We start from the raw sequence: 22,875 nt of genomic DNA on the forward strand, positions 1-22,875 counted from the left end.
TGGGAAAGCAGTAGAAGATGGCCCAAGTCCTTGGGCCCCTGCACCCACATGGGAAACCTGGAAGAAGCTCCTGGCTCCTAGCTTTGGATCAGCGCAGCTCTGGCCATTGCAGCCATTTGAGGAGTGAACCAGTGGATGGAAGACCTCTTTCTCTGTCTCTATCTCTAACTGTAACTCTGTCTTTCAAATAAATAAAATAAAATAAATCTTTAAAAAAAAAAAAAAGGGGGCCCAGTGCTGCAGCTCAACAGGCTAATCCTCTGCCTTGTGGTGCTGGCACCCCGGGTTCTAGTCCCGGTCGGGGCACTGGATTCTGTCCCGGTTGCCCCTCTTCCAGGCCAGCTCTCTGATGTGGCCTGGGAGGGCAGTGGAGGATGGCCCAAGTGCTTGGGCCCTGCACCCCATGGGAGACCAGGATAAGTACCTGGCTCCTGCCTTTGGATCAGCACAGTGCACCGGCCGCAGCGCGCTGGCCGTGGCGGCCATTGGAGGGTGAACCAACGGCAAAGGAAGACCTTTCTCTCTGTCTCTCTCTCTCACTGTCCACTCTGCCTGTCAAAAAAAAAAAAAAAAAAAAAAGACACAGGATCCCTAAAGGTTCATCCACAACTGCAACCCAGGTGGCCAGAGCTGGGTCTCCGGCTGTCCCCCATCACTACCCTGGGTTAGCAGAGCTGGTGGCAATAAGGAGATAAGCTTCCTCCCTCATCCCCAGCTCCCAGGCGCCCGCGCCTCCCACATGCACCCTGAACAAGAGGGAGTACACAGGAAAGGACCGGTGTCTCTCTTGGGACACTGTCCATGACAGGCTGGGCCACCCCGGAGAACAGAGCTGGCCGGCCTGTGTCCAGGAGCGCTGGGGAAGAAACCGAGCCTGCACAAGTTATCACCCCGGACCCTGGAAGGGATCAGCTTTGTTCCAGTGGGGCAGCCAAGACTTGGGCCAGATGACCCTGAAATCCCATCTCCAGCTCCCCGAGTACCCAGACAGCAACAGGAGCAGGTATGTGAGCTTCCTCCCATGCGGTCCAACTCCACTTCCAAAGCCAGCTGAAGTCGGGACTCGCTATTCTTAACTGCGGAAGAGCCACTCACTTTGTGCACGTGAACCAGCAAGGCCGCCTTACGGGCGTCGAACCTCAGGTCAGCGTGACTAGCGGGGCCTACACAGAGGGCCTACTGGAGAAATTGGGCCTGACATCTTAGGAATAAGGGGCAAAACAAGGGATTTACTCTAACATTGTGCTACAAACAACAAACCCGTGGCACGAGGGGATGTGAAGACAAACGTCAAGTGGACCACAGCCGTTTCCGCCGCCACGGGAGGGAGCCAGCTGCCCAGGATCGGATTGGAAAGCCTTGCTCCACCAGTTTCGAACCGTGCACTTTGGCAAGTGGCGGCCCCTCCCTCGGTGTCTGTTTCCTGGGAGAAGAGTGGATAGCAAAGTGCCAACCTCAAGGGATTATTGGGGGCATTAAATGAGTTAATCCCGGTACAGCAGTTCAAACGGCACCCCGCTGCCGCTGGGAGCCGCCTGACGCTGACCTGAAGCGGGAAGGACGTGCTGGTTCCGAGCAGGGGTTTCCAGCGAGTCACCGGCGCTTGCGTGAGAGCGCGCCTTGGGGTGGCAGACCACCGCCTTGCCCCCAGGTCCCAGGGTGGAACCCAGCGCCCGGCTGCCTCGAGCCGGAGTTCTCCTGCCATCTAGTGGCCACTGGCGGGAATTGCCAAGCTCCAACGACAGGACCCCCGTCTGTGTCCTGCTCACCCAGCCTCAAACGCAGGACGCGGAGGGAAAGAAGCCAGGGGTGGAAAGGAGCACCTCCCAAATAGTCACACGGGGGTCTGTGAAATTCCACAAGGGGGGATGCAGCCTATAGTGGCTGGGAGCACATCGGTGGGTCAGGTGGAGGGAGAGGGAGAGAAGGGGCAGCGATGACCAGGAAAGGGCGAGGTTTGAAGAACGCATCAGGCTGCACTCCTCGATCGCGCATCCACCTGCATCTTAATTACATAAAAACGTCCTCACGGAATTGTCAGGAAGGGAGACGGAGGGGGGAAGGAAGGGAGGGGAGGAAGCGAGGCAGGCCGCGCTCGCCTCAGCCGCACAGCCCCGCGGCGCTGGGCTCCCGAAGTCGCGCGCGGCCCCCCGGGACCGGAGCGCACCGCCAGCGTCCCCAGGCCCGCCGCGCCGCCAGCAAAGCAGGACGCGTGCAGTTCCTCCGCTCGGACGCCAGGCGGCGGCGTGGGCCGAGAAGCGCCGGCCGCGCGGCCAGCCGGGAAGCGGCGGCAGGGGGCGGGCCCGAGCGCCGGGTCCATGCGGGCGCCCGTGCAGCGCAGCGCAGCGCGGGGTCGCCATGGCGGAGCTGCAGCAGCTCCGGCTGCAGGAGGCGGTGGACTCCATGGTGAAGAATCTGGAGAGGGAGAACATCCGTAAGATGCAGGTAGCGAGGCGCGGGCCGAGTCGGACTCCCCCATCCCGCCGCCTGGACTCCTTCCTGGACCCTTCCCTCGGCCACCGCGCGATGCCGGGCACCGCGGACCCGGTCTGGGCTGGGCGTCCTTGGGGTCGCTGTGGCGACCCCGGAAGAGAGCCCCTTCCTCGAAAACGGGCGGCGCTCGGGCTGGTCGGGTGAAATCCGTGCGCGCGGCCGTTTTTCCGCCCCGGGGAGGAGGGTGTCCGCGGGACGGAGTTGAAAGCCCGGTGTGAGGCCTGCGTCCACCCCACCCGCCTCGAGCGCGCGGTCCCTCCCTCGGGTGAGCGACCCGAGGCCGGGAAAGGGCACGGCCAAGGTGATAAACCAAAAAGGTGAAAGCTCCGGGCCCACCCAGATGGCCTGGTTGTGTGCCCTCCTCCCGCGGCCCCCTGAAAGTGTGAGGGTGTTGGGCCCGCCACCCTCACCACGTTGTCGTACCCCTGGGTCGGGGGCCGACCTCTGAACCCTGCGGCGTCGGCAGCCGGCTTTCAGAGCCTGGCTCCGTCTGACCCGTCCCAGCGTCCCCGCCACAGATGCAACAAGTGCCAGTGAGCTAGCAGTGGCTGGGAGGCCAGACGCACCCTGCCGGTCTCCAGAGATGGTTTCCCCAGGTCGAGGCTGGAAGGGCCTGCCGCCTGTCCCGAGGAGAGGGAGCACAGGTAGAGAGTAGGCCTCCTGACCTGCAAGCGCTCCTTGGTCATCCTGTCCTCCCTCCGCAGGGCCTCATGTTCCAGTGCAGTGCCGGCTGCTGCGAGGACAGCCGGGCGTCCATGCAGCAGGTGCACCAGTGCATCGAACGCTGCCACATGCCTCTGGCTCAGGCCCAGGCCTTGGTGACGAGCGAGCTGGAGAAGTTCCAGGTGAGAAACACCCCAAACGGGGGCCCTGGCCCTTGCTGTGCCCTCTCGCAGGTGATGACAAGCTTTAGCAGAGCTTAGCTGCGTTAACATTTGTGGGAGTCTAATGGCCTACCAGCCTTCACAGGGCTTAGGATTCTGGAACTTGAGTGCTGTAGGTTGAACCGTACTTTCTCATAGAGACAATGATGTAAAAGGGAGTTAGCAGAGGCATTCAGGACCCAGAGCCCTGATGCTTTTCCTTTTTTTTTTTTTCTTTCTTTCTTTTTTTTTAAGATTGATTTGAAAGAGTTAGAGAGAGAGAGAAGTCTACCATCCGCTGGTTCACTCCCCAAATGACTGCAATGGCCGGAGCTGCACTGATCCGAAGCCAGGAACCAGGAGCTTCTTCCAGGTCTCCCATGTGGGTGCCGGGACCCAGGGACTTGGGCCATCTTCTACTGCTTTCCCAGGCCCTAGCAGAGAGCTGGATCAGAAGTGGAGCAGCTGGGTCTCGAACCGGCACCCATATGGGATGCCGGCGCTTCAGGCCAGGGCATTAACCTGCTGTGCCACAGCGCCGGCCCCATCCCTAATTAATTTTTAAAACTTCGGAATCCCCAGGAAAGTGGAGCAGGATGGTCACGAGAAGGTGTGGATTAGAGTTAGTTGTGAACTAACAACCCGAGACTGCCCCTGCCTGCTATACCCGGAGGCAACTCCCGGATAGGAAGTGCTTTTGTGGACACACAGTCCCTCTGACATTGCTTAAAGAGCTTTTTCCCCCTCTCAGAGGCAAAGGGTGTCCACAACTTCATTTTGCTTCTGTTTTTCTGGCTCTTATGGGAGGCAGGGCCCACTTCTGAACCAGTCTTTCGTAGCCTGAAATTCCACTTGCATGGAAAAATTATACCTAAAGTAAGAACATTTTTACGTTGTGCTATATAAAACTCTTAAGAATCACTGCCATTAAACTGTTGAAATCTTTACTTAATGCATACTAAACTGATCTTCTGTAAAAAAAAAAAAAAGAGAGAAAAGAAATTATCAATTCCCAACTTGACTCTCACTGGGATTAAACATGACAATAGGTCTGATCTGATTTCATCATCATTTAAAAAAATCATCTATTATTTTTCACTTTTTGTTTCTGTGTGGGAGCAAACTGTTGAAATCCTTACTTAATGTATACTAAGCTGATCTTCTGTCTATTAAGATAATCGAAAATGAATCTTGATGTGAATGGAAGGGGAGAGGGAGTGGAAAAGGGGAGGGTTGTGGGTGGGAGGGATGGTATGGGGGGGAAGCCATTGTAATCCATAAGTCGTACTTTGGAAATTTATATTCATTAAATAAAAGTTAAAAAAAAAAAAAAAAGAATCACTGCCATTATAAAGGAATAGCTTCTCCAAGGTCAGGGAGTTTCTTTGTGTTCATTTGGACTATAGTTTTATATGAGAGTACTTTGGAAAATTTGCAGAAAAAATGGAATTAAAAGATAAGTTCGGGGGGCTGGCACTGTGGCACAGCGGGTTAATGCCCTGGCATGAAGCACCGACATCCTATATGGGCGCCAGTTCAAGACCTGGCTGCTCCACTTCATATCCAGCTCTCTGCTATGGCCTGGGAAAAGCAGTGGAAGATGGCCCAAGTCCTTGGGCCCCTCCACCCACATGGGAGACCTGGAAGAAGCTCCTGGCTTCTGGCTTTGGATCGGCGCAGCTCCGTCCGTTGTGGCCATCTGGGTAGTGAACCAACAGATGGAAAACCTCTCTCTCTCTCTCTCTCTCTCTCTGCCTCTCCTCTCTCTGTGTACTCTTGACTTTCAAGTAAATAAGTAAATCTTAAAAAAAAAAGATAAGTTTGGGGTGTTGGGTATAGCAGCTAAGACACTACTTGTGGGGCTGGCACTGTGGCATAGTAAGCTAACCCGCCACCTGCAGTGCCGGCATCCCACATGGGCACTGGTTCATGTCACGGCTGCTCCTCTTCTGATCCAGCTCTCTGCTATGGCCTGGAAAGCTCGGAGACCTGGAGGAAGTTCCTGGCTCCTGGCTTCAGATCAGCCCAGCTCTGGTCATTGTAGCTATCTGGGGAATTAACCAGCAGGTGAAAGACCTTTCTCTCTGTCTCTCTTCACTGTTTGTAATTCTACCTCTCAAATAAATAAATCTTTTTAAAAAAAGGAAAAAAAAGACATGACCTATGATGCTTGCATCCCATATCAGAGTGTTTGGGCTTGAGTCCCAGCTCCATTCCCAGTCCCAGCTTCCTGCTAATGCACGCCCTGGGAGGCTCAAGTGCTGGGGTCTCTGCCAGCCAGGTGGGAGACCCAGATGGGGTTCCTGGCTCCTGACTCCGGTGTGGCCCGGCCCTGGCTGGTGAGAGCAGTTAGGTAGTGAACCAAACCAATGGGAGATCTGCATCTGTCTTTCTCTGCGTTTCAAAGAAAACTTTCTGAAAGACAAGTTTATTTTGATGCAGAAACTGGAAAGACAAGCTTCATTTTCTCATGATGCATTTTCCACGAACTTTTTTGAAGAGCCCTTATAGATGGGGTCTTTGAAAATTCAGTTCTTGGGTGGCCGTGGAAGTCTCCATGCATTCTCTTCAGTGCACTCCACGCAGACACCCACTCTCCCACAGAGCAGGTTTGCTCCTGTCACTCCTCTGTGGGGCCACATGCAGGGGTCACTTCCCAGTCCTCACCCACTCAGCCTGTCTGCGTCATTGACACCGTGGGTCGCTCTCCTCCCCATTGAAGCGCTTTACTCACTGGGCCACCAGGATGCCTTGCGGTGGCTGGCTCTTCTCCCCAGCCCGTCCTCAGTCCTCGTCTGTCTTGACTACTTCTCCAGTCTCCTCTCGTCTCGTGGCTGCCGGTGTCATCTATGAGTGCGTGCTGACAGCTCCTGCATTCCGTCTCCAGACCAGAGGTCCCTCCTGAACTCGAGACTCATACGTCCCCCTGCTTCCTGACGTCTCCTGATTGTTTTGTTTGCATCTCCCCCCTCACTGGAATGTAAGTTCTAGGAGGGCAAGAACCTTTTGTCTTTCACTCCTTGCTACATACCCAAACATTAGAAGACAGTCTGGCACACACTGAGTGCTTAATAAAAAGTGTGTTGAATTGTTTTTCTGTGGCAAGGACAGGCATTAATAAATCAAGACGTTTTTAAGTCTAACAGTAACCTCCTGGCAGAGTCTTCTCTCCCACACCCCTGCAAAAAAAGACGATGGATCTACCTTTCTTCTTAAGATTTTATTTATTTATTTATTTGAAAGGAAGTTATGGGGCAGGGAGAGAGGTATCTTCCATCCACTGGTTCACTCCCCACACAGCTGCAATAGAGGGGGCTGAGCCAAGCCGAAGCCAAGAGCCTGGGTAGCAGGGGCCCAAGCACTTGGGCCATCTTCAGCTGTCTTCCCAGGTGCATTAGCAGGGAGCAGAATTAGAAACAGAACAACTGGGACTCTAACAGGTGCTCCAAGATGGGATGTTGGTGTCACGGGTGGCAGCCAGTGCCTAACCCAGTGTGCCACAATGCCAGCCCCCTGGTGGAGTTTTCTGTAACTCTATCTGGTGATGCTTTGCGCTCTCCTGTGCCACCTCTTGTTTTAGCCAGGACAGTCTTGATGGCTCGCATTAAAGTATGTCGCTGTGCTTGATGAAGGGCCTGTATGTTGAGCTGGGACAGCGCAGGGCCTGTCCCATGATGAGCACTCAGTAACTGAAGGCGACCGCAGCCTTCTCACCTCTTGTCCTTCTTGCCGCAGGACCGCCTGGCCCGGTGCACCATGCACTGCAACGACAAAGCCAAAGATGCCATAGACGCAGGGAATAAGGAGCTGCAGGTGAAGCAGCAGCTGGACAGTTGTGTGACCAAGTGTGTGGATGACCACATGCACCTCATCCCAACCATGACCAAGAAGATGAAGGAGTCACTCTCATCCATCGGGAAGTAAAAGTCTGCCGGTGGCCATCGGGGCTGTGGGAAGGAATCTATTTTAAAAAGGAATGGGAACTTTTGTCTTTTATGAGTGAAATCATGGAAGACAGTGAGTTTAAAGCATATGTCACTTGCCTCTGGACACTGATTCCTTTATATTTCGATCCTTGGAAGTGAAATTTAAAAAAAAAAAAATGGTGCTAAAATCTGGGTTAGAGATACAGGGGAGTGTTTTCGAGCCTAAACTTCATGTGGCAAGGGTTTGTGCTGGCAGTAGGGCCCTCCCTTGTACCAAGGCAGAGCCCCCCAAAGCACCAGATTCTTCCTACCTGCACAGGTACAGTAGGCGGTGGGTTCCTCTCATCGGCCTGAGGTCTGGTGCAGTTGGAGGAGAGGGACCTCTGTGCGCTGCCAGCCTCCTGTTTGGTTGAGCTGTCGCCACACCGTTTTCCATACACTGTAACAATTCCCAGGGTCACTCATGGAAAAGGGGAAAATAGGTGTCTGGGCTTTTGTTTTGCTCGGTTTTGTTTTATACACAAGGGCATGAAGTTGATTCAAGATGTGGAGTTGGGAGGGAGAGTAGTTTGGGAAAGAATTTTTGAAGGACCCTGTGGACCGCATCTTTCAACCTGGAGACGAGCAAACCGAGGAGAAGCGATGTCACCCAGGGTGTGGGAAGCACAGCTCCACTCTCACGGAGTCCCAGGATAACTTGCCGTGAGTTTCCCCTTGAAGGGAAAGGGGGTTTGACTGTGATCTATACCAATATCCAGGAATGAACGGTACAAGGTGAACTGCTGGCTACAAAATTAAGAGAGCTGGCAAGTACTGGGTTTGGAAAAACCTGAGTTTCGTGTAACAGAATGGGATGAAAGCCTAAACAGAGCATTGCTTACTTAGCCCCAGAATTAACAGAGCCTTATTCAGACAATCCCGTGGCGACTGGAAAGGTCAAGGGAGGAAAAGCAGGCGGCCTGGGGGAGCCTCAACTGCCTGAGAGCGGGGGAAGGGAAGGGAGCCCCCCATTACCAGATCCCATCTTGTCTGAGGCCCTTGCAACACGCAGTGTTGTGCCGCAGCTCGGCACCTTATCATTTTTGATAAGGACCTTGTTTGGTTTTTTAGAACTTGCTGAAATGATCATATAGCTTGTCTGTTCACTGTTGGAATGCTGTGATATATTTTCCTAGTTGTTTGGTTTTAAAGAAAATAAAGAAGGTTTAATTTTCTCCCCATAATGTTTCTTTTTTAATATCTGGGCAGTGAATATGTAACTTTCTCAATATGTTTTTCCGTGTTATGTATGAAAGAAACTTCTTAAGATGCCTAGAAGTGTGGAAATAACTCGTTATGGTTCAGATGCAGGACTTGTTCATTTTAAATGGGAAACACTTTGAGGGAATGCCAGACCCTTGTGACCTGAAGTCTGTTCATGTAAGAAGGATAGAAACTGTGAAGTTAGAAATAATTCATTGGAGAGCTATGTCAGGTTTCTAGTTTAAGCTAAATACTAACAGCAACTGGTGGAAAAGGTACATGGCTGTGAGCCCTCAAGAGAAAATGCAGGCCGGCGCCGCGGCTCACTAGGCTAATCCTCTGCCTGTGGCACCACCGGCACACCGGGTGCTAGTCCCAGTCGGGGCGCCGGATTCTGTCCCGGTGACCCAGGAGTGCAGTGGAGGATGGCCCAAGTGCTTGGGCCCTGCACCCCATGGGAGACCAGGAGAAGCACCTGGCTCCTGCCTTTGGATCAGCGCGGTGCGCCGGTTGCAGCATGTCAGCCGCAGCGGCCATTGGGAGATGAACCAACGGAAAAAGAAGACCTTCCTCTCTGTCTCTCACTCTCGCTGTCCACTCTGCCAATCAAAAAAAAAGGAGAGAAAATGCAGTGTCTAAGATTTTGAGTACAAGAGTACAAAATACATGATGAATTTTATAAATAGAGCCATTCCTGAGCATTAGAAATGAATTGAATTTTGGAGGACCATCCCTAAGTTCTCTAGTCAAAAGCTTTTATAATTCGTGATTCTAATGTTTTGAATAAGGTAAAACCGGGGAACAAGTCGGAACGTTCCCACTTTTTACCTTTAGTGCGACCTGCAAAGTCAGTACCTCATTAGAGAAGGGCTGTGTTGCGCCCCTCACGTAATTTGAAAGCGAGCTCACTTCTGGTGTTGACTCCCCGAATGCCTACAGTGGCCAGAGGCGGGGCCAAAGGCAGGAGCCAGGAATTTAATCCTAATTGGGGTGGCAGGACCCCATTTGAGTCGTCATCCTAGGATCTGCCCTAGCAGGCAGGTGAGTCAGGAGCCTGCTGGGTTCCAACCCAGGCACTCGCATCTGCAGCTTAACCACTAGGCCAGGAGTGGATTCTGGACGCAGTGTTGAAAACATCGCAAGATCCTCAGGAACACACTGTAAGGATCTAAGTTCAAATTCTTGCTGTCAGAACCAGTCACCTAACGGGTGCAGAAACGATTAATTTAGATGTTACTGGAACCCTACGCTTGACCTGAAATGCAGAGGGAACACTTGTCAAAGAAACATTGGGGGCCCACCCCAAAGCTCGTTTTCACTCACAGAGACAAAGGACAGGCCAGGCTCGCTCGCAACACGTTAACAGGACCACCATCAACTTACACAAAGAGAAAGGAGGGCGCCTCCAGGTCCCGCCCCACCGTCCTGGCCAATCGCTGATGACGCAACCGGAAGCTCGGGGCAGAGCCACACGCGCGGGTTCCCCCTAGGTATCGCGAGATTAAATGTGATTCCTGCTGACAAGCGATTGGCCAACAGCGTGGGTTACGTCAGACGCAAAGCGCCGGGCCTACCGCGGGAGCGTGAAGGAGGCTGCGAATTCCGTTTCAAGGAATCTCTCAGCGCTTGGAGCAGACACCATGAGCAAAGCTCACCCTCCCGAGTTGAAAAAGTAAGTGTGTGAGGGCGGCGCCCATGCGGCCGCTTCTTTGCGTGCGCGGAGTGGTACCTTCGATGTGGTCCATTCTCATCAGGGCGCCTGGCGTGCGCATTCCGTACGGCGTGGCCCCTCTTCGTTCCTTATCCGGCCAAGGCCCCGTGCCTTCGCGTCTTCGAATTTTAGTTTGGTCGGCTTGGTTGCCAGAAGCATCCTGGGGGCCTCTGTGTAGCCGACGTGGCTCTCAGTGCCGAGTTTCTGGCTCCCCTCCCTCCGCCCAGCTCTCCCCTGTTGCTCGCAGACCCAGATGCCACCCGTTGTTGAACATCGTGCAAAGCATCGTGCGCTGGATGAGGTGACGGGAGGGGTCTTTCTAAGGAGCAGTGTTTGGTTGTATATGAGGACTCAAGCCACTCTGTAACTTTAATGTGGTTGGAGCCGTTTCTTTGAGCTTTCAGAATTCTCTTTTTTATGCTCCCTTGTACTTAAGTTAAACTTGGAACGTCTTGTAATATCTTGTTCTGATAGAAGGGAGTGAAATATTCGTTTTTCTCATCAGAGAAGGCTGATGAGAAGGGTTTTTACTGCACCCAGTAAAATTAACTTTTAAGTACCGTATTCTTCCTTTAGATGGGAAAATTTAAGGCTTTAACCTCCTCAAACACTGTTGAGTGAACTTAACCTTACCCTGTTCTCTTTCCTGAGTTCTTTGTCCTGTTTATACTGTGTAATGCTGGGATTGCATGTAGTAGTTGGATTGCAGGAGGAGTGAAACATTAAAACAGGAGTCGGTTCTTTCCAGAGTAGCTGGACGCTCTGCCTTGTGTATAGCTCATTTGTTACCGGTCCATTGCCATGAAGAAGTCAGATATAAGAAAAAGTTTGTATTTACTAACTTTGCATTTAAATACACATTTGTACCAAAGTCAACATCTGTATAAAAACTTCCTCCATATATTTTAGTTCGACCCGTTAAAAGAATTAGTTATTAAATAATGAACCAAACATTAAGAAAAATAGAAAATAATGTCATGAAAATGTTTATCTAAAAGTTGCTTTATTTGGGAGCTGGTGAAATCTTGTGAGTATCCTCTGCATTCATCAGGAATTGATGAAACAGTAGCCATTTTTACTGTGAGATCCTATGAGGTCTGCTTCCAAAATGTCCTTGCTTTGCTTTCTCACAAATACCATCTTCCCTTACACCTTTATACCCTCCTCTTGGATTAGCGTAACTCGCTGGTTCTTAACTAGGGGGTGGGGAATCAGGTGCTACAGTACCTAGCGGATGGAGGCCAGGGATGCTGCTAAACATGACAGTGTACCGCACAGCTCCGACCACAAAGAAGTGTCTGGCCCCAGGTGTCAGTAGTACCGAAGTTGAGATGTCCTGGCCTAAGGCATTCTTCCCACCTCTGAAAATTTGCTGCTGCAGTATTCCACTGATCGCTTTAATAACACTGGGGGCTGATACTGTGGCATAGAGGTGGAAAAGCTGCCCCCTGCAGTGCTGGCATCCCCTATGGGATGACTGCTCCACTTCTGATCCAGCTCCCTGCTAATGCACCTGGAGAGGCAGCAGAAGATGGGCCAAGTGCTTGGACCCCTGCGCCAATGTGGGAGACACAGATGAAGCTCCTGGCTCCTGACTTGGGGCTGGCCCAGCTCCAACCATTGTGGCCATTTGGGGAGTGAAACAGCAGATGGAAGACCTCTCTTTTTTTTTTTTTTTTTTTTTTCGGTTTTCTCTCTCTGTCTCTTCCTCTAACTACCTTTCAAATAAATAAATCTTAAAAAAAAATAATAAGGTCTAGACTTTTTACCTCAATATTCAAGCCCTTACATCTGAAATCCAAGCACTAACTCTCCCAGCCTAATATTTGACTGCCCTGTTCTCTAGTCTAACTGAACTACTTGTGCTTGATAAGCTTTTTCCATTGGCTGTGTGACTTTGGAGAATTTGCTTAATTTTTCTAAGACTTCCTCAGTTACTCATCTATGAAACTTCTTCAAAAAGTTCATGAGAAAATGGAATTAAAAGTTACTTTGGGTGCCAGTGCTGTGGCGTAGCAGGTAAAGCCACTACCTGCAGTGCCAACATCTCATATGGGTGCCAGTTCAAGTCCTGGCTGCTCCACTTCTGACCCAGCTCTCTGCTATGGTCTGGGAAAGCAGTGGAAGACAGCTCAAGTCCTTGGGCCCCTGCACCTGCATGGAAGACCCAGAAGTTCTGAGCTTCTGGCTTCGAATTGATCCAGCTCTACCCGTTGCAGCCACTTGGGGAGTAAACAAATTATTTTGGAGCTCAAAAGTTTGAAGTAATACACATTTTCTATGAATTTCCTGAAATATCCACATATATAATGCTGGTAATAATGGTAAATAATATGTTGTAAGGATTAAATGGACTCTTGTATGTTATCTTTGCTGTTTCATGTAAAAAATCCTATTAAGACATATGGTTTCATTCATTATACTACATAAATACATATTTTTAATATTATTTGAAAGGCAGAATGATAGAAACAGAGACCTTCATCTGCTGGTTCACTCTACAAATGGCATGTGGGTGGCAAAGGCTCAAGAACTAGGGCCATCATCTGTTGCCTTCCCAGGTGCAATAGCAGGAAAGTGGACTGGTGGTCTGATAGGGGATGCTTGGTGTCACAAGTGGCAGGTTAACCCACTGTACCACAACGCTGGCCCCTAGAAATACACTTTCATTTCTGTCTACTCCCACTTTCTAGCTTACTTACCTTTGAGTTGCCCAGTGATATCCTATATATTCAAATTAAATAAAATTTCTTATTTTCTTATAACTAGAAGAGGTAAAAGCTAATTTAACTGTTTGGCTTACTATTCTCATATTGCTGGCATAAGACTTTCTTCTTTAATTCAAATTTTTTTAAAGTTTCAAGTTATCAATTCATTTTACTAAGATATTTGTGAGGGCAGGCAGTGTGGCACACAGGTTAAGCTGCCGCCTTCATCAGCATCGTGTATCAGCCAGAGTGCCCGTTTAAGTCCCGGCTGCTCTGCTTCTCCAGCTTCCTGTTAATGCACCTGGGAAGGTGGTGGATAATGGCTTAAGTACCTCAGTCCCTGCCAACCATATGGGAGACCTGAATAGAGTTCCTGGCTGCTGGCTTCTGTCTGATCCAGCCTCAGCTGTTGCAGCATTTGGGGAGTGAACCAGCAGATCTCCCTCCCTGTCTGTATCTCTCTCTGTCACTCTGACTTTGAAATAAGTCTGTTTAAAAAAATAAAAATAAAATAGTGCTGAGAACTGTCCTCAACATTTAAACTTGATGCTTCTTTTTAAAAAAAAAAAAAAAAAAAGATTTATTTATTACTTGAAAGTATTAGAGAGAGAGATTTTCCACCCACTGGTTCACTTCCCCAGATGGCCGCAATGGCCAGAGCTAGGCCAAGCCAAAGCCAGGAGCCAGGAGTTTCTTCAAGGTCTCCCACATGGGTAACAGGCGCCCAAGCACTTGGGCCATCTTCCACTGCTTTTCCTGGGCCTTAAGCAGGGAATTGAATCAGAAATAGAGCAGCCAGAACACAAACCAGCATCTACAGAGGATCCCAGCATCACAGGTGATGGCCTCACCTGCTACAGTACAGTGCCAGCCCTTAAGCTTGATACTTAACACATTATGTCAAATGTAAAATAAAATATCTCTTAAAATGAATTATTAGTTACTGTTTCCCCATCTCCACAACTTAGTTCCTTAAGTTTTAGAAATTAACAAAACCCAGATATCTTTTTCTGTTATAACTGTAAAGTCTTCATTAAAAGTTAGTTCAGTGGAGCAAGAACATAGTATTGACCAAGAATGTTTTTGTTTTTGTTTCTAACTTATTTGAAAGAGCAACAGAGAAAGATCTTCCATTCACTGGTTCACTCCCCAGTACCTACAACAAACAGGAGTAGACCAGGCCAAAGCCAGGAGACTCAAACTCCATCCAGGTCTCCTATTTGGGATAGCAGGGACTCAATACATGAGCTTCCTTCCAGGGTGGGCATTAGCAAGAATGTGGATGGGAAGCAGAGCGGGGACCCAAATCCAGCACCACAGTGCCCTCCCCAAGAAGAATGTTTTTATAATTCACATTAGTTTAAGGATTCAGTTTAATATAGATTAATATAACCTACAGATACCCATTTTTATTACCTTGTCCATTCCCAAATTACATTGCTCCCTCATCCTTTATGAAAAGATTTTTACTGTTCTTAATTTCATATTCATATTGTATAAATTTTAGCAAATTATTTTACCTATATCTGTTCTTATTTATGCTTAAAAATTTTTAAGTTACATCATCTTTACCCTTTCATCTTTTCAGGTTTATGGACAAGAAGTTGTCATGTAAGTTTATTGTTTTGTCTTTGTGTTATTGTTGTTTAAGTGTTTGTTACATGTATCGGTTCCTACCTGGAATGACCTTATAAAAAATTTAAGTGCATAGAACCTTTAATTAACCAGGCTTGTCAAAATAGACCATTTAATTTACCTAATTCGTGGTATTTAATAAATTTAATAGAACTTCAGACTTGGGTTATTTCATGAATCCTCCCTCATTTTTGACAAAATTAAGGTTTTAAATAAGCTACAAAGTACTTGGACAAGAAACAGTTTTTCTGTGTCTTGGGAATATGTAAGAAACACAAGTTTGTCCAACTTAATTAGTAATCTATAATCAACTTAATTAGTTCTCATATATAGGGGTTAAACCCTGAGCTTCAGAGGTAAGCAAGCAACCTGCAGTTTGAATCTCGGCTGTATCATACAGTAACTGTAACCTAGAACACTGCTACTTAAAAGCTCCATTTCACAGGAATGTTTTTTGTTTTTGTTTTTTTTTTTGAAAGGCAGACTTACAAAGAGAAAGAGATCTTCCATCCGCTGATTCACACCCCAGATGGCCGCACAGCCAGGGCTAGGAAGAAGCCAGGAGCTTCTTCCAGGTCTCCCAGTTGGGTGGCAAGGCCCAAGCACTTCTTCTGCTTTTTCCAGGCCATTAGCAAGGAGCTGCATCAGAAGTGGAGCAGCCAGGACTTGGAACCCCCTCCCATATGGCATGCTGGTGTCATAGGCAGTGACTTTATGTGCTAAGCTACAACACCAGCCCCACAAGACTCTTATAAACTAAAATGTAGAAGTAAATATAAAACATTTAACCTAGTAGTTGACATGTGCTATAGTGGGTCAAACATCTCAAATACCTGTGTTTTATCCCACCCTATTTTTAATGAATTATTTATAGTTAAGAGACAGTTTTGGGGCTATTGTTTTGGTATAGTGGGCTAAGCGTCCTTCAGCAGCACCAGCATCCCATATGGGCACCAGTAAGTCCCAGCTGCTCCTCTTCTGATCCAGCTCTCTGCTATGGCCTGGGAAAGCAGTAGAAGATGGCACAAGTGCTTGGACCACTACATTCACATGGGATACTGGAAAGAAGCCCCTGGCTTCGGATCAGCCCAGCTCTGGCCATTTAGGGAGTAAACCAATGGATGGGAGACCTTAGTGTCTCTCCCTTTTTCTATAACTCTACCTCTGAAGTAAGTAAATAAATCTTTTTCAAAAAAATTTTACTGAAACTACTTTTTCTTTTTTTATAGTGAAATTAAATGGTGGCAGACATGTCCAGGGAATCCTACGGGGATTTGATCCCTTTATGAACCTCGTGATAGATGAATGTGTGGAGATGGCAAATAGTGGACAACAGAACAATATTGGAATGGTGGTAAGTGAAGATAAACTTTCTCTTAGAGATTTTGGGTTGTGTATTAACTCCCATGTATCAAACTCTTGGGTTAAATTGAAGTTAGTAGCCCCTACAAAAGATAACAGGCAAGATTAGATATCCTATTTCCTTTTTAGTTTAACATATGACAGCTGTGATAATATCCCGGTGGGTAAGATCTCAGCTATACAGAACACCTGAAGGTCCCAGGGCTTGAACTAGCTATTGGAAATTATTTTTGAGCTTTATTCTATAAAAGAGGTCTGTAGTTAGTACTTAAAGTAGTAACTCTCAAACTATGCATACTCCAGGGCATCTTGTTAAGTAGTTCTAGTAGGTATGGGGTAGAACTTGAGGTTTTGCATTTCTAACAAATGCCCAGATTATGCAGATCTGCTACTCCACAGATCACACTTTGTGATTTTACTCGTGTATGTAGTTAACCCGGATTTTCTGGTTTATCATAGCCCAAACTTAAAAGTAGTCCAGAGGTAGGTATTTGGCTTCGCAATTAAGATAGCTGTAGCCCACATCCGAGTACCTGCATTCAATTCCTAGTTCCTGGTTCCAGCTGCTTGCTAGTGCAGACCCTAGAAGGCAGCAGTGATGGCTGAAGGAGGTGGGTTCCTGCCAGTCAGATGGGAAACCTGAACTGAGTTCCCAGTATTGTCCTCCTGGCCATGACAGGCATTTGAGGAATAAATCTGCCCAAGGGATCTCTCTCTCTCCCTCCCTCTCTCTGCCTCTCAAATTAAAAAGAGAGAGGGTGACCACTGCTGTTGTTTAGCAGGTTAAACTGCTGCCTGTGGTGTGAGCGTCCTATATGAGCACCAGTTTGAGTCCTAGCTATTGCATTTCTGATCCAGCTCCCTGCTAATGTGCCTGGGAAAACAATGGACAATGGCCCAAATGGTTGAGCCTCTGTCACCACATGGAAGACCCAGATAGAGTTCCAGCCTCCTAACTTCAGCCTGACCCGGCCTTGGCCTCTGAAACCATTTAAGGAGCACAGCAGATGAAAGATATATCTCTCTCTAACTTTTAAATATTTTTTTTTACATGAGATCATCCCATGTTAAAAAAAAGAGAGAGAGGCTGGTATTGTGGCACAGCCATCTATACTGCCTTCTACAGTGTCAGCATCAATTCAAGTCTAAGCTGTTCACTTCTGATCCAGCTCTCTGCTAATGTGCTTGAGAAAGCAGTAGAGGAAGACGCAAGTACTTGGACACCCACATGGGAGACCTGAATGGAACACTAGGCTCTTTTTTTTTTTTTTTTTTTAAGGTTTATTTATTTATTTATTTGAAAGTCAGAGTTACACAGAGAGAGAGAGGTCTTCCATCCAGTGGTTCACTTCTCCAATTGGCTGCAACAGCCGGAGCTGTGCCGATCTGAAGCCAGGAGCCAGGAGCTTCTTCCGGTTCTCCCACAGGGGTGCAGGGGCCCAAGGACTTGGGCCATCTTCCACTGCTTCCCCAGGCCATAGCAGAGAGCTGGATAGGAAGTGGAGCAGCTGGGACTAGAACCGGCGCCTATATGGGATGCTGGCACTTCAGGCCAGGGCGTTAACCCACTGTGCCACAGCACTGGCCCCTACTAGGCTCTTGTCTTTGGGCTAAACCAGCCCCAGCCATTTATGGAGTAAACCAGCGAATGGAAGCTACCTCTCTCTCTCCTTCATATAAATAAAAATCTCAGCAAGAGAAGAAGGAAAATGAAGTAATTTATCAGTTGTCTTTCATAAAAAGAGTGGGTTTGGGGTTTTGTTTTTTTGTGTGTGTGTCTTTCCTAGGCTCAGAGCTGGCAATATCCTAAGTTAGACTTGAGTCCAGGGTTATCTATTGACTGACAGAATCTAAGCCAAGGGCAGAGCCTGGGAGCCAGGAACTCAGGAGTTTCCCCCTTAGGAGGCAGGAGCCCAATCACTTGAAATCACAGCTGCATTAGCAGGAAAAGTTGTTTGACAATGGAGACTGTTCTGTTGTCTTCATTTGCACTTTGTCCAAGTCAGTGACACGTTGAGGTAATTGAAATTACTGGGTAGTGTATACTTTCTGAGGGAGAGTTGATGTGGCTAAGTCTCAGCTGCCTTCTTCTGAGGTGTACCTAGAATTGTCAGTGGCATATTCTCTATCTTACTTCCCCAAGATTGCACCCCATCTGAGGTTACCTGTAAGAATACAGTAAACATACTAGATTTGAGGATGCTGCATGGGTCAGGAGCTCCTGCTAGAGTTGTGCTTCTGCGGCTCTGTTTCAGGTTCATATTCTGTTAGACAGTTGTGCCCTTTCAAGAGAAGAAAGCCTGGGAGCCAGCATTGTGGCTTAGCGGGTGAAGCTGCCACCTGCGATGCTAGCATCCCATATGGTACTTGTTTGAGTCCTGGATGCTGCACTTCTGATCTAGCTCTCTGCTAATGGCCTGGGAAAAGCAACAGAAGATAGCCCAAGTGTTTGGGCCACTGCAAGCCACATGGGAGACCTGGATGAAGCTCCTGACTCTTGACTTTGGCCTGGCCCATGCTGGCGGTTGATGCAATTTGGCGATTGAACCAGCAGATGGAAGGTCTCTCTCTGTCTCTCTAATTCTGACTTTCAAAATAAATCAGTCTTTGAAAAAGAAAGAGAGTGAAAGCCTGAACAGCACTTTGTAAAAACTAGCATTGAAGTACAACTACAGGAGTCATATGGAATTCTGTACTTCATGGTTCTGGTTTGATCTGGAAATTAAAGTCACACCCAGTGGCAGAAGAGGAAGTGTGCCATAAGGCAAAGGTGTTCACCAAGTAGCCTTGTTTTCTTAATACTTTGTGACAAGGCCAAGAAATATATAATGCCGTTTTAGAAAATGTTCATGAAAATCGCAGTTTTTTTTTTTTTTAATGATGCTAAAAAGAAAAGGCCCTCAGATTTGAAAATAGTTATCAAAAATAACTTCTCTTCACCCATCTATTCCTAAGGAAAGTGTCAGACATGGATACATTTAGGAGGGGGCAAGAAAGGAAGAGGGCTAGTTGTTTCTCATGGTTTAATCAAGGAGATGCCGTGTTTGTTCATCATCTCTTGCAAAAAAAAAAATAATATAAAACTGAGAACTAGAGAAGCATATATTTTTTTTTTAATTTGACATGTAGAGTTATAGACAGAGAAAGGTCTTCCTTCCATTGGTTCACTCCCCAAATGGCCGCCATGGCGGGAACTGCGCCGATCCGAAGGCAGGAGCCAGGTGCTTCTTCCTGGTCTCCCATGCAGGTGCAGGGGCCCAAGCACCCGGGCCATCCTCCACTGCCCTCCCAGGCCACAGCAGAGAGCTGTACTGGAAGAGGAGCAACCAGGACTAGAACCCGGCGCCCATATGGGATGCCGGTGCCGCAGGCAGAGGATTAACCAAGTGAGCCACGGCGCCAACCCATCATATTGTTTAGCTTTCTACAAGAATTTGTCAAAAAGTTTGTGGAAGGGCAGAGATTTATTATATCAAAAGTCCTTGGGTTCAGTAGCTGCCTCTGGCTCCTGACCCCAGCTTTCTGCTAATGTAGTCCCTGAGAGACTGTGGTGTCAGCTCAAGCATCTAAGTTCCTGCCACCTACTTGGGAACCTGGATTGAATTCCCACCTCTGCCTTCAGGGCTGGCCTGACCAGTCTCTGGCCAGTTCTGGCCATTGTAGGCATTTGGGAGTGAACCAGTGGATGGGAGCACGTGTGCACGCTCATGCTTTCTCTCTGTGTGTACACACATGGGCGCGCTCTCAGCTCTTTGCCTCTCAAAATGAAATTAAAAGATACATTCATTTTGGTATGCAAAGTTTTTAGAGCCATATATACAAGAAGCTCTTCAAAAAGTTCATACAAAATATACAGTATGAAAAAAAGATTTCATTTTTTTGCACCAAAATAAGCTTATGCTTTAATACCATTTTTCCACAAACTTGTGAAGCACTCTTGTACATTTCTTTTCCTAACTAAGAAAAGTAAGAATCTATACATTCTTTCAGCCCCTGTTCTCATTTTCAGGGTATTATTCGCCTTTAAAGCTACTCTTTTTTTTTTTTTTTTTTTTTTTTTTTTTTTTTTTTTGACAGGCAGAGTGGACAGTGAGAGAGAGAGACAGAGAGAAAGGTCTTCCTTTTGCCGTTGGGTCACCCCAAAATGGCTGCTGCGACCGGCACACCGCGCTGATCCAAAGCCAGGAGCCAGGTGCCTTTCCTGGTCTCAGTGGGGTGCAGGGCCCAAGCACTTGGGCCATCCTCCACTGCACTCCCGGGCCACAGCAGAGAGCTGGCCTGGAAGAGGGGCAACCGGGACAGAATCCGGCGCCCGGACTGGGACTAGAACCCGGTGTGCCGGCGCCACAGGCGGAGGATTAACCTATTGAGCCAAGGCGCTGACCTAAAGCTACTCTTTAATTCTTTGCCACCTTCTTACCATATTCGTTGCTGTTATTGTCTGCCAGGCCTCATATCAGTTGTATACCCGTGTTGGTCCCTTCCAATCTGTCACCTGCAGGAGTCATATGAAATTTCATTTGTTAATTCAACAGGTACTTACAGAGCCCTGTGTGTGCCTGTTACTGTTTGGACACTGGGGGATACTACACCAAAGTCCCTGCCCTCATAGAATCTATGTTTGAGTAGGAAAGACAGTAAACCATAGTGTGTGTATAATGAAGCTGAGTAAGAAGAGAAAGACCAAGTCTAGGTATTTTTACTCTGCCTGCAAGCATGGCTCCACTTGGACTCTTTATTCGGAATGCTTCCATTTCTTTTTTAAAGATTTATTTATTTATTTGAAAGGCAGAGTTAAGAGCGAGACAGAGGTCTTCCATCCATTGGCTCATTCCCCAGATGTCTACAACAACCCAGGCTGGGCCAGGCCAAAGCCAGTATGGATCTTTCACTGCTTTCCCAGGCGCATTAGCAAGAAGTAGATTGGAAGTGTATTTCCTATCAGCACCCTCCTGTCCTGTGCCCTATCTTCACCTATCCAGTTCTACTTGACTGGCCTGTGATCTGCAGATCCTTATGATCTAGAGTCCATCAGGGACTTCCCGGTTTCAGTCTCCTAACCTTCCAGATGCAGTGACCAGATACTTCACCCATGCTCTCATTAGCATCCTTGTCTGTCTTCATTTATGAATGTTTACTAGGTCAGGCACTGTGCTACTAAGACCCTTTCTTTTTAACTTCTCTTCCTGCCTCTAAGTGCTTTCCCATTCAGACTCCTGTTGTTGCCAAAATAGCTGTCATTCCTCTGACTGTGAAAACTTTCCCGGGTTCATTGTTGGTACCATGCTGCCCTCCAAACTTGTAAGACTGGCATTTGAGGCCTTCTGAGGTTAAATGCCAACTGTCTCTGTTTCCTACATCACTTTATGGCCTTTTTTTTTTTTTTTTTTTTTTTTTTTTTTTTTTTTTTTTTTTTAAGATTTATTTATTTGAAAGAGACTTACAGAAAGAAAAGGAAAGACAGATCTTCCATCCACCAATTCACTTCCCAAATGGCTGCAACAGCCAGTGCTTGGCCAGGAGCTTCATTCAGGTCTCCCACATGGTGGCAGGGCCCCAAACATTTGGGCCATCTTCACTGCGTGCCCAGACACATTAGCAGGAAGCTAGAGAAGGAGCAACCAGGACACGAACTGGAGCCCATTTGAGATGGCTATATTGGCTGGAACTGGGCCAAGCCAAAGCAAGGAACCAGGAGCTTCTTCCAGGTCTCCCATATGGGTGGCAGGACCCCAAGCACCTGGGCCATCTTCCACTAATTTTCAGGCCATTAGCAGGGAGCTGGATTAGAAGTGGAAAAGCTGGGAACTGAACCAGCACCCATATGGGGTGCTGACACTGAAGGCAACGGCTTAACCCACCACACCACAGTTCCGGCCCCAAGTTCTACAGTTAAGAAGGTAAAATGATGGGGCCAGTGCTGTGGCACAGCAGGTTCACGCCCTGGACTGAAGCACCTGCATCCCGTATGGGCATCGGTTCGAGACCAGCTGCTCCACTTCCAATCCAGCTCTCTGCTTTGGCCTGGGAAAGCAGAAGATGGGCCTTGGACCTTGGACCCCTGCACCCACATGGGAGACCCGGAGGAAGTTCCTGGCTCCTGGCTTTGGATCGGCGCAGCTCCAGCCATTGCGGCCAACTAGGGAGTGAACCAGCGAATGGAAGACCTCTCTCTGCCTCTCCTCTCTCTGTGTAACTCTGGCTTTCAAATAAATAAATAAATCTTTAAAAAGGGGGGGAGGGCTAAAATGAGTCAACTTTTTATCTCTTAAAGGTAATTGTTAACCTCCAAACTGGAAAATGTGCATCTCTTATTAAAGGGCTTCATATTGTGATTTAAAAATTAATTTGGTGTCCCTATGGCTTGAAAAAAGCTTCACAAATTGACGTGATACCAAAAAGCCAATACTATTGTATAAAAGTTCTTTAATCATCCATGTCTTTTTCGTATTTGCTTTTTCTTAGGTAATACGAGGAAATAGTATCATCATGTTAGAAGCCTTGGAACGAGTATGACTGTTCAACAAAGAAACCCGTGTTCCCTCTCCAAAGGACCTGTTTTACTATGATGTAAAAGTTGGGTCATGTACATTTTCATATTAAATTTTTTGTTAAATAAACTTTTGTGAGTCAAAAATCTTTCATGTTGTGAATATAGAAATACAATAGCATAGATTTTCTTGGATGGACTGGTTTTAAAGGGTTTTATGAATTTCATTGGAAGGTGGTTATGAAATGTCAAACATACCAAGGATTCCTTTTCTCCATCTTTCAGCACTGAGTAGATATAAAGAGGCTGCAAACATGCTTGGGTTTCTCCTGAAACATCAACTGACCTTGATCTGCTCTGACATCTCCAAGTACAGGTTGGGTGTCCTTTATCTGAAATGCTTGGGATCAGAAGTGTTTCACGTGTTTTATTTTTTCAGGTTTTG

General features: G+C 47.8%; 2 protein-coding genes and 1 long non-coding RNA gene across 8 annotated transcripts; 2 read left to right on the top strand and 1 right to left on the bottom strand.

Moving 5' to 3' along the window:
- The first annotated feature begins 2,282 nt into the window (after positions 1–2,282).
- Positions 2,283–8,502, top strand: FAM136A (family with sequence similarity 136 member A). Its single transcript, XM_051842802.2, has 3 exons — positions 2,283–2,445; positions 3,198–3,338; positions 7,092–8,502. The coding sequence occupies exons 1-3, from the start codon at positions 2,359–2,361 to the stop codon at positions 7,278–7,280; spliced, it is 417 nt and encodes a 138-aa protein (XP_051698762.2). The 5' UTR covers positions 2,283–2,358; the 3' UTR covers positions 7,281–8,502.
- LOC138848590 (uncharacterized) lies at positions 6,562–10,043 on the bottom strand. 2 transcript variants are annotated; one of them, XR_011386591.1, is made up of 3 exons: positions 9,908–10,043; positions 7,594–7,721; positions 6,562–7,117 (listed from the first exon to the last, which is right to left on the bottom strand). It is a non-coding gene; the product is annotated as an uncharacterized lncRNA (long non-coding RNA). The 2 variants fall into 2 exon arrangements; XR_011386590.1 differs by having other exon boundaries at positions 9,848–9,968.
- SNRPG (small nuclear ribonucleoprotein polypeptide G) lies at positions 9,976–22,577 on the top strand. 5 transcript variants are annotated; one of them, XM_070069019.1, is made up of 5 exons: positions 10,046–10,196; positions 14,532–14,554; positions 15,808–15,932; positions 21,951–22,132; positions 22,406–22,577. In XM_070069019.1, the coding sequence occupies exons 1-5, from the start codon at positions 10,165–10,167 to the stop codon at positions 22,407–22,409; spliced, it is 366 nt and encodes a 121-aa protein (XP_069925120.1). In that variant the 5' UTR covers positions 10,046–10,164; the 3' UTR covers positions 22,410–22,577. The 5 variants fall into 5 exon arrangements, with proteins under 5 accessions (XP_002709854.1, XP_069925120.1, XP_069925121.1 ...); XM_002709808.5 differs by lacking the exon at positions 21,951–22,132 and having other exon boundaries at positions 9,976–10,196; XM_070069020.1 differs by lacking the exon at positions 21,951–22,132 and having other exon boundaries at positions 10,072–10,196; positions 14,501–14,554.
- Positions 22,578–22,875: the final 298 nt, after the last annotated feature.

Source organism: Oryctolagus cuniculus, chromosome 2, assembly GCF_964237555.1.
Source record: "Oryctolagus cuniculus chromosome 2, mOryCun1.1, whole genome shotgun sequence".
Classification (NCBI taxonomy): domain Eukaryota; kingdom Metazoa; phylum Chordata; class Mammalia; order Lagomorpha; family Leporidae; genus Oryctolagus; species Oryctolagus cuniculus.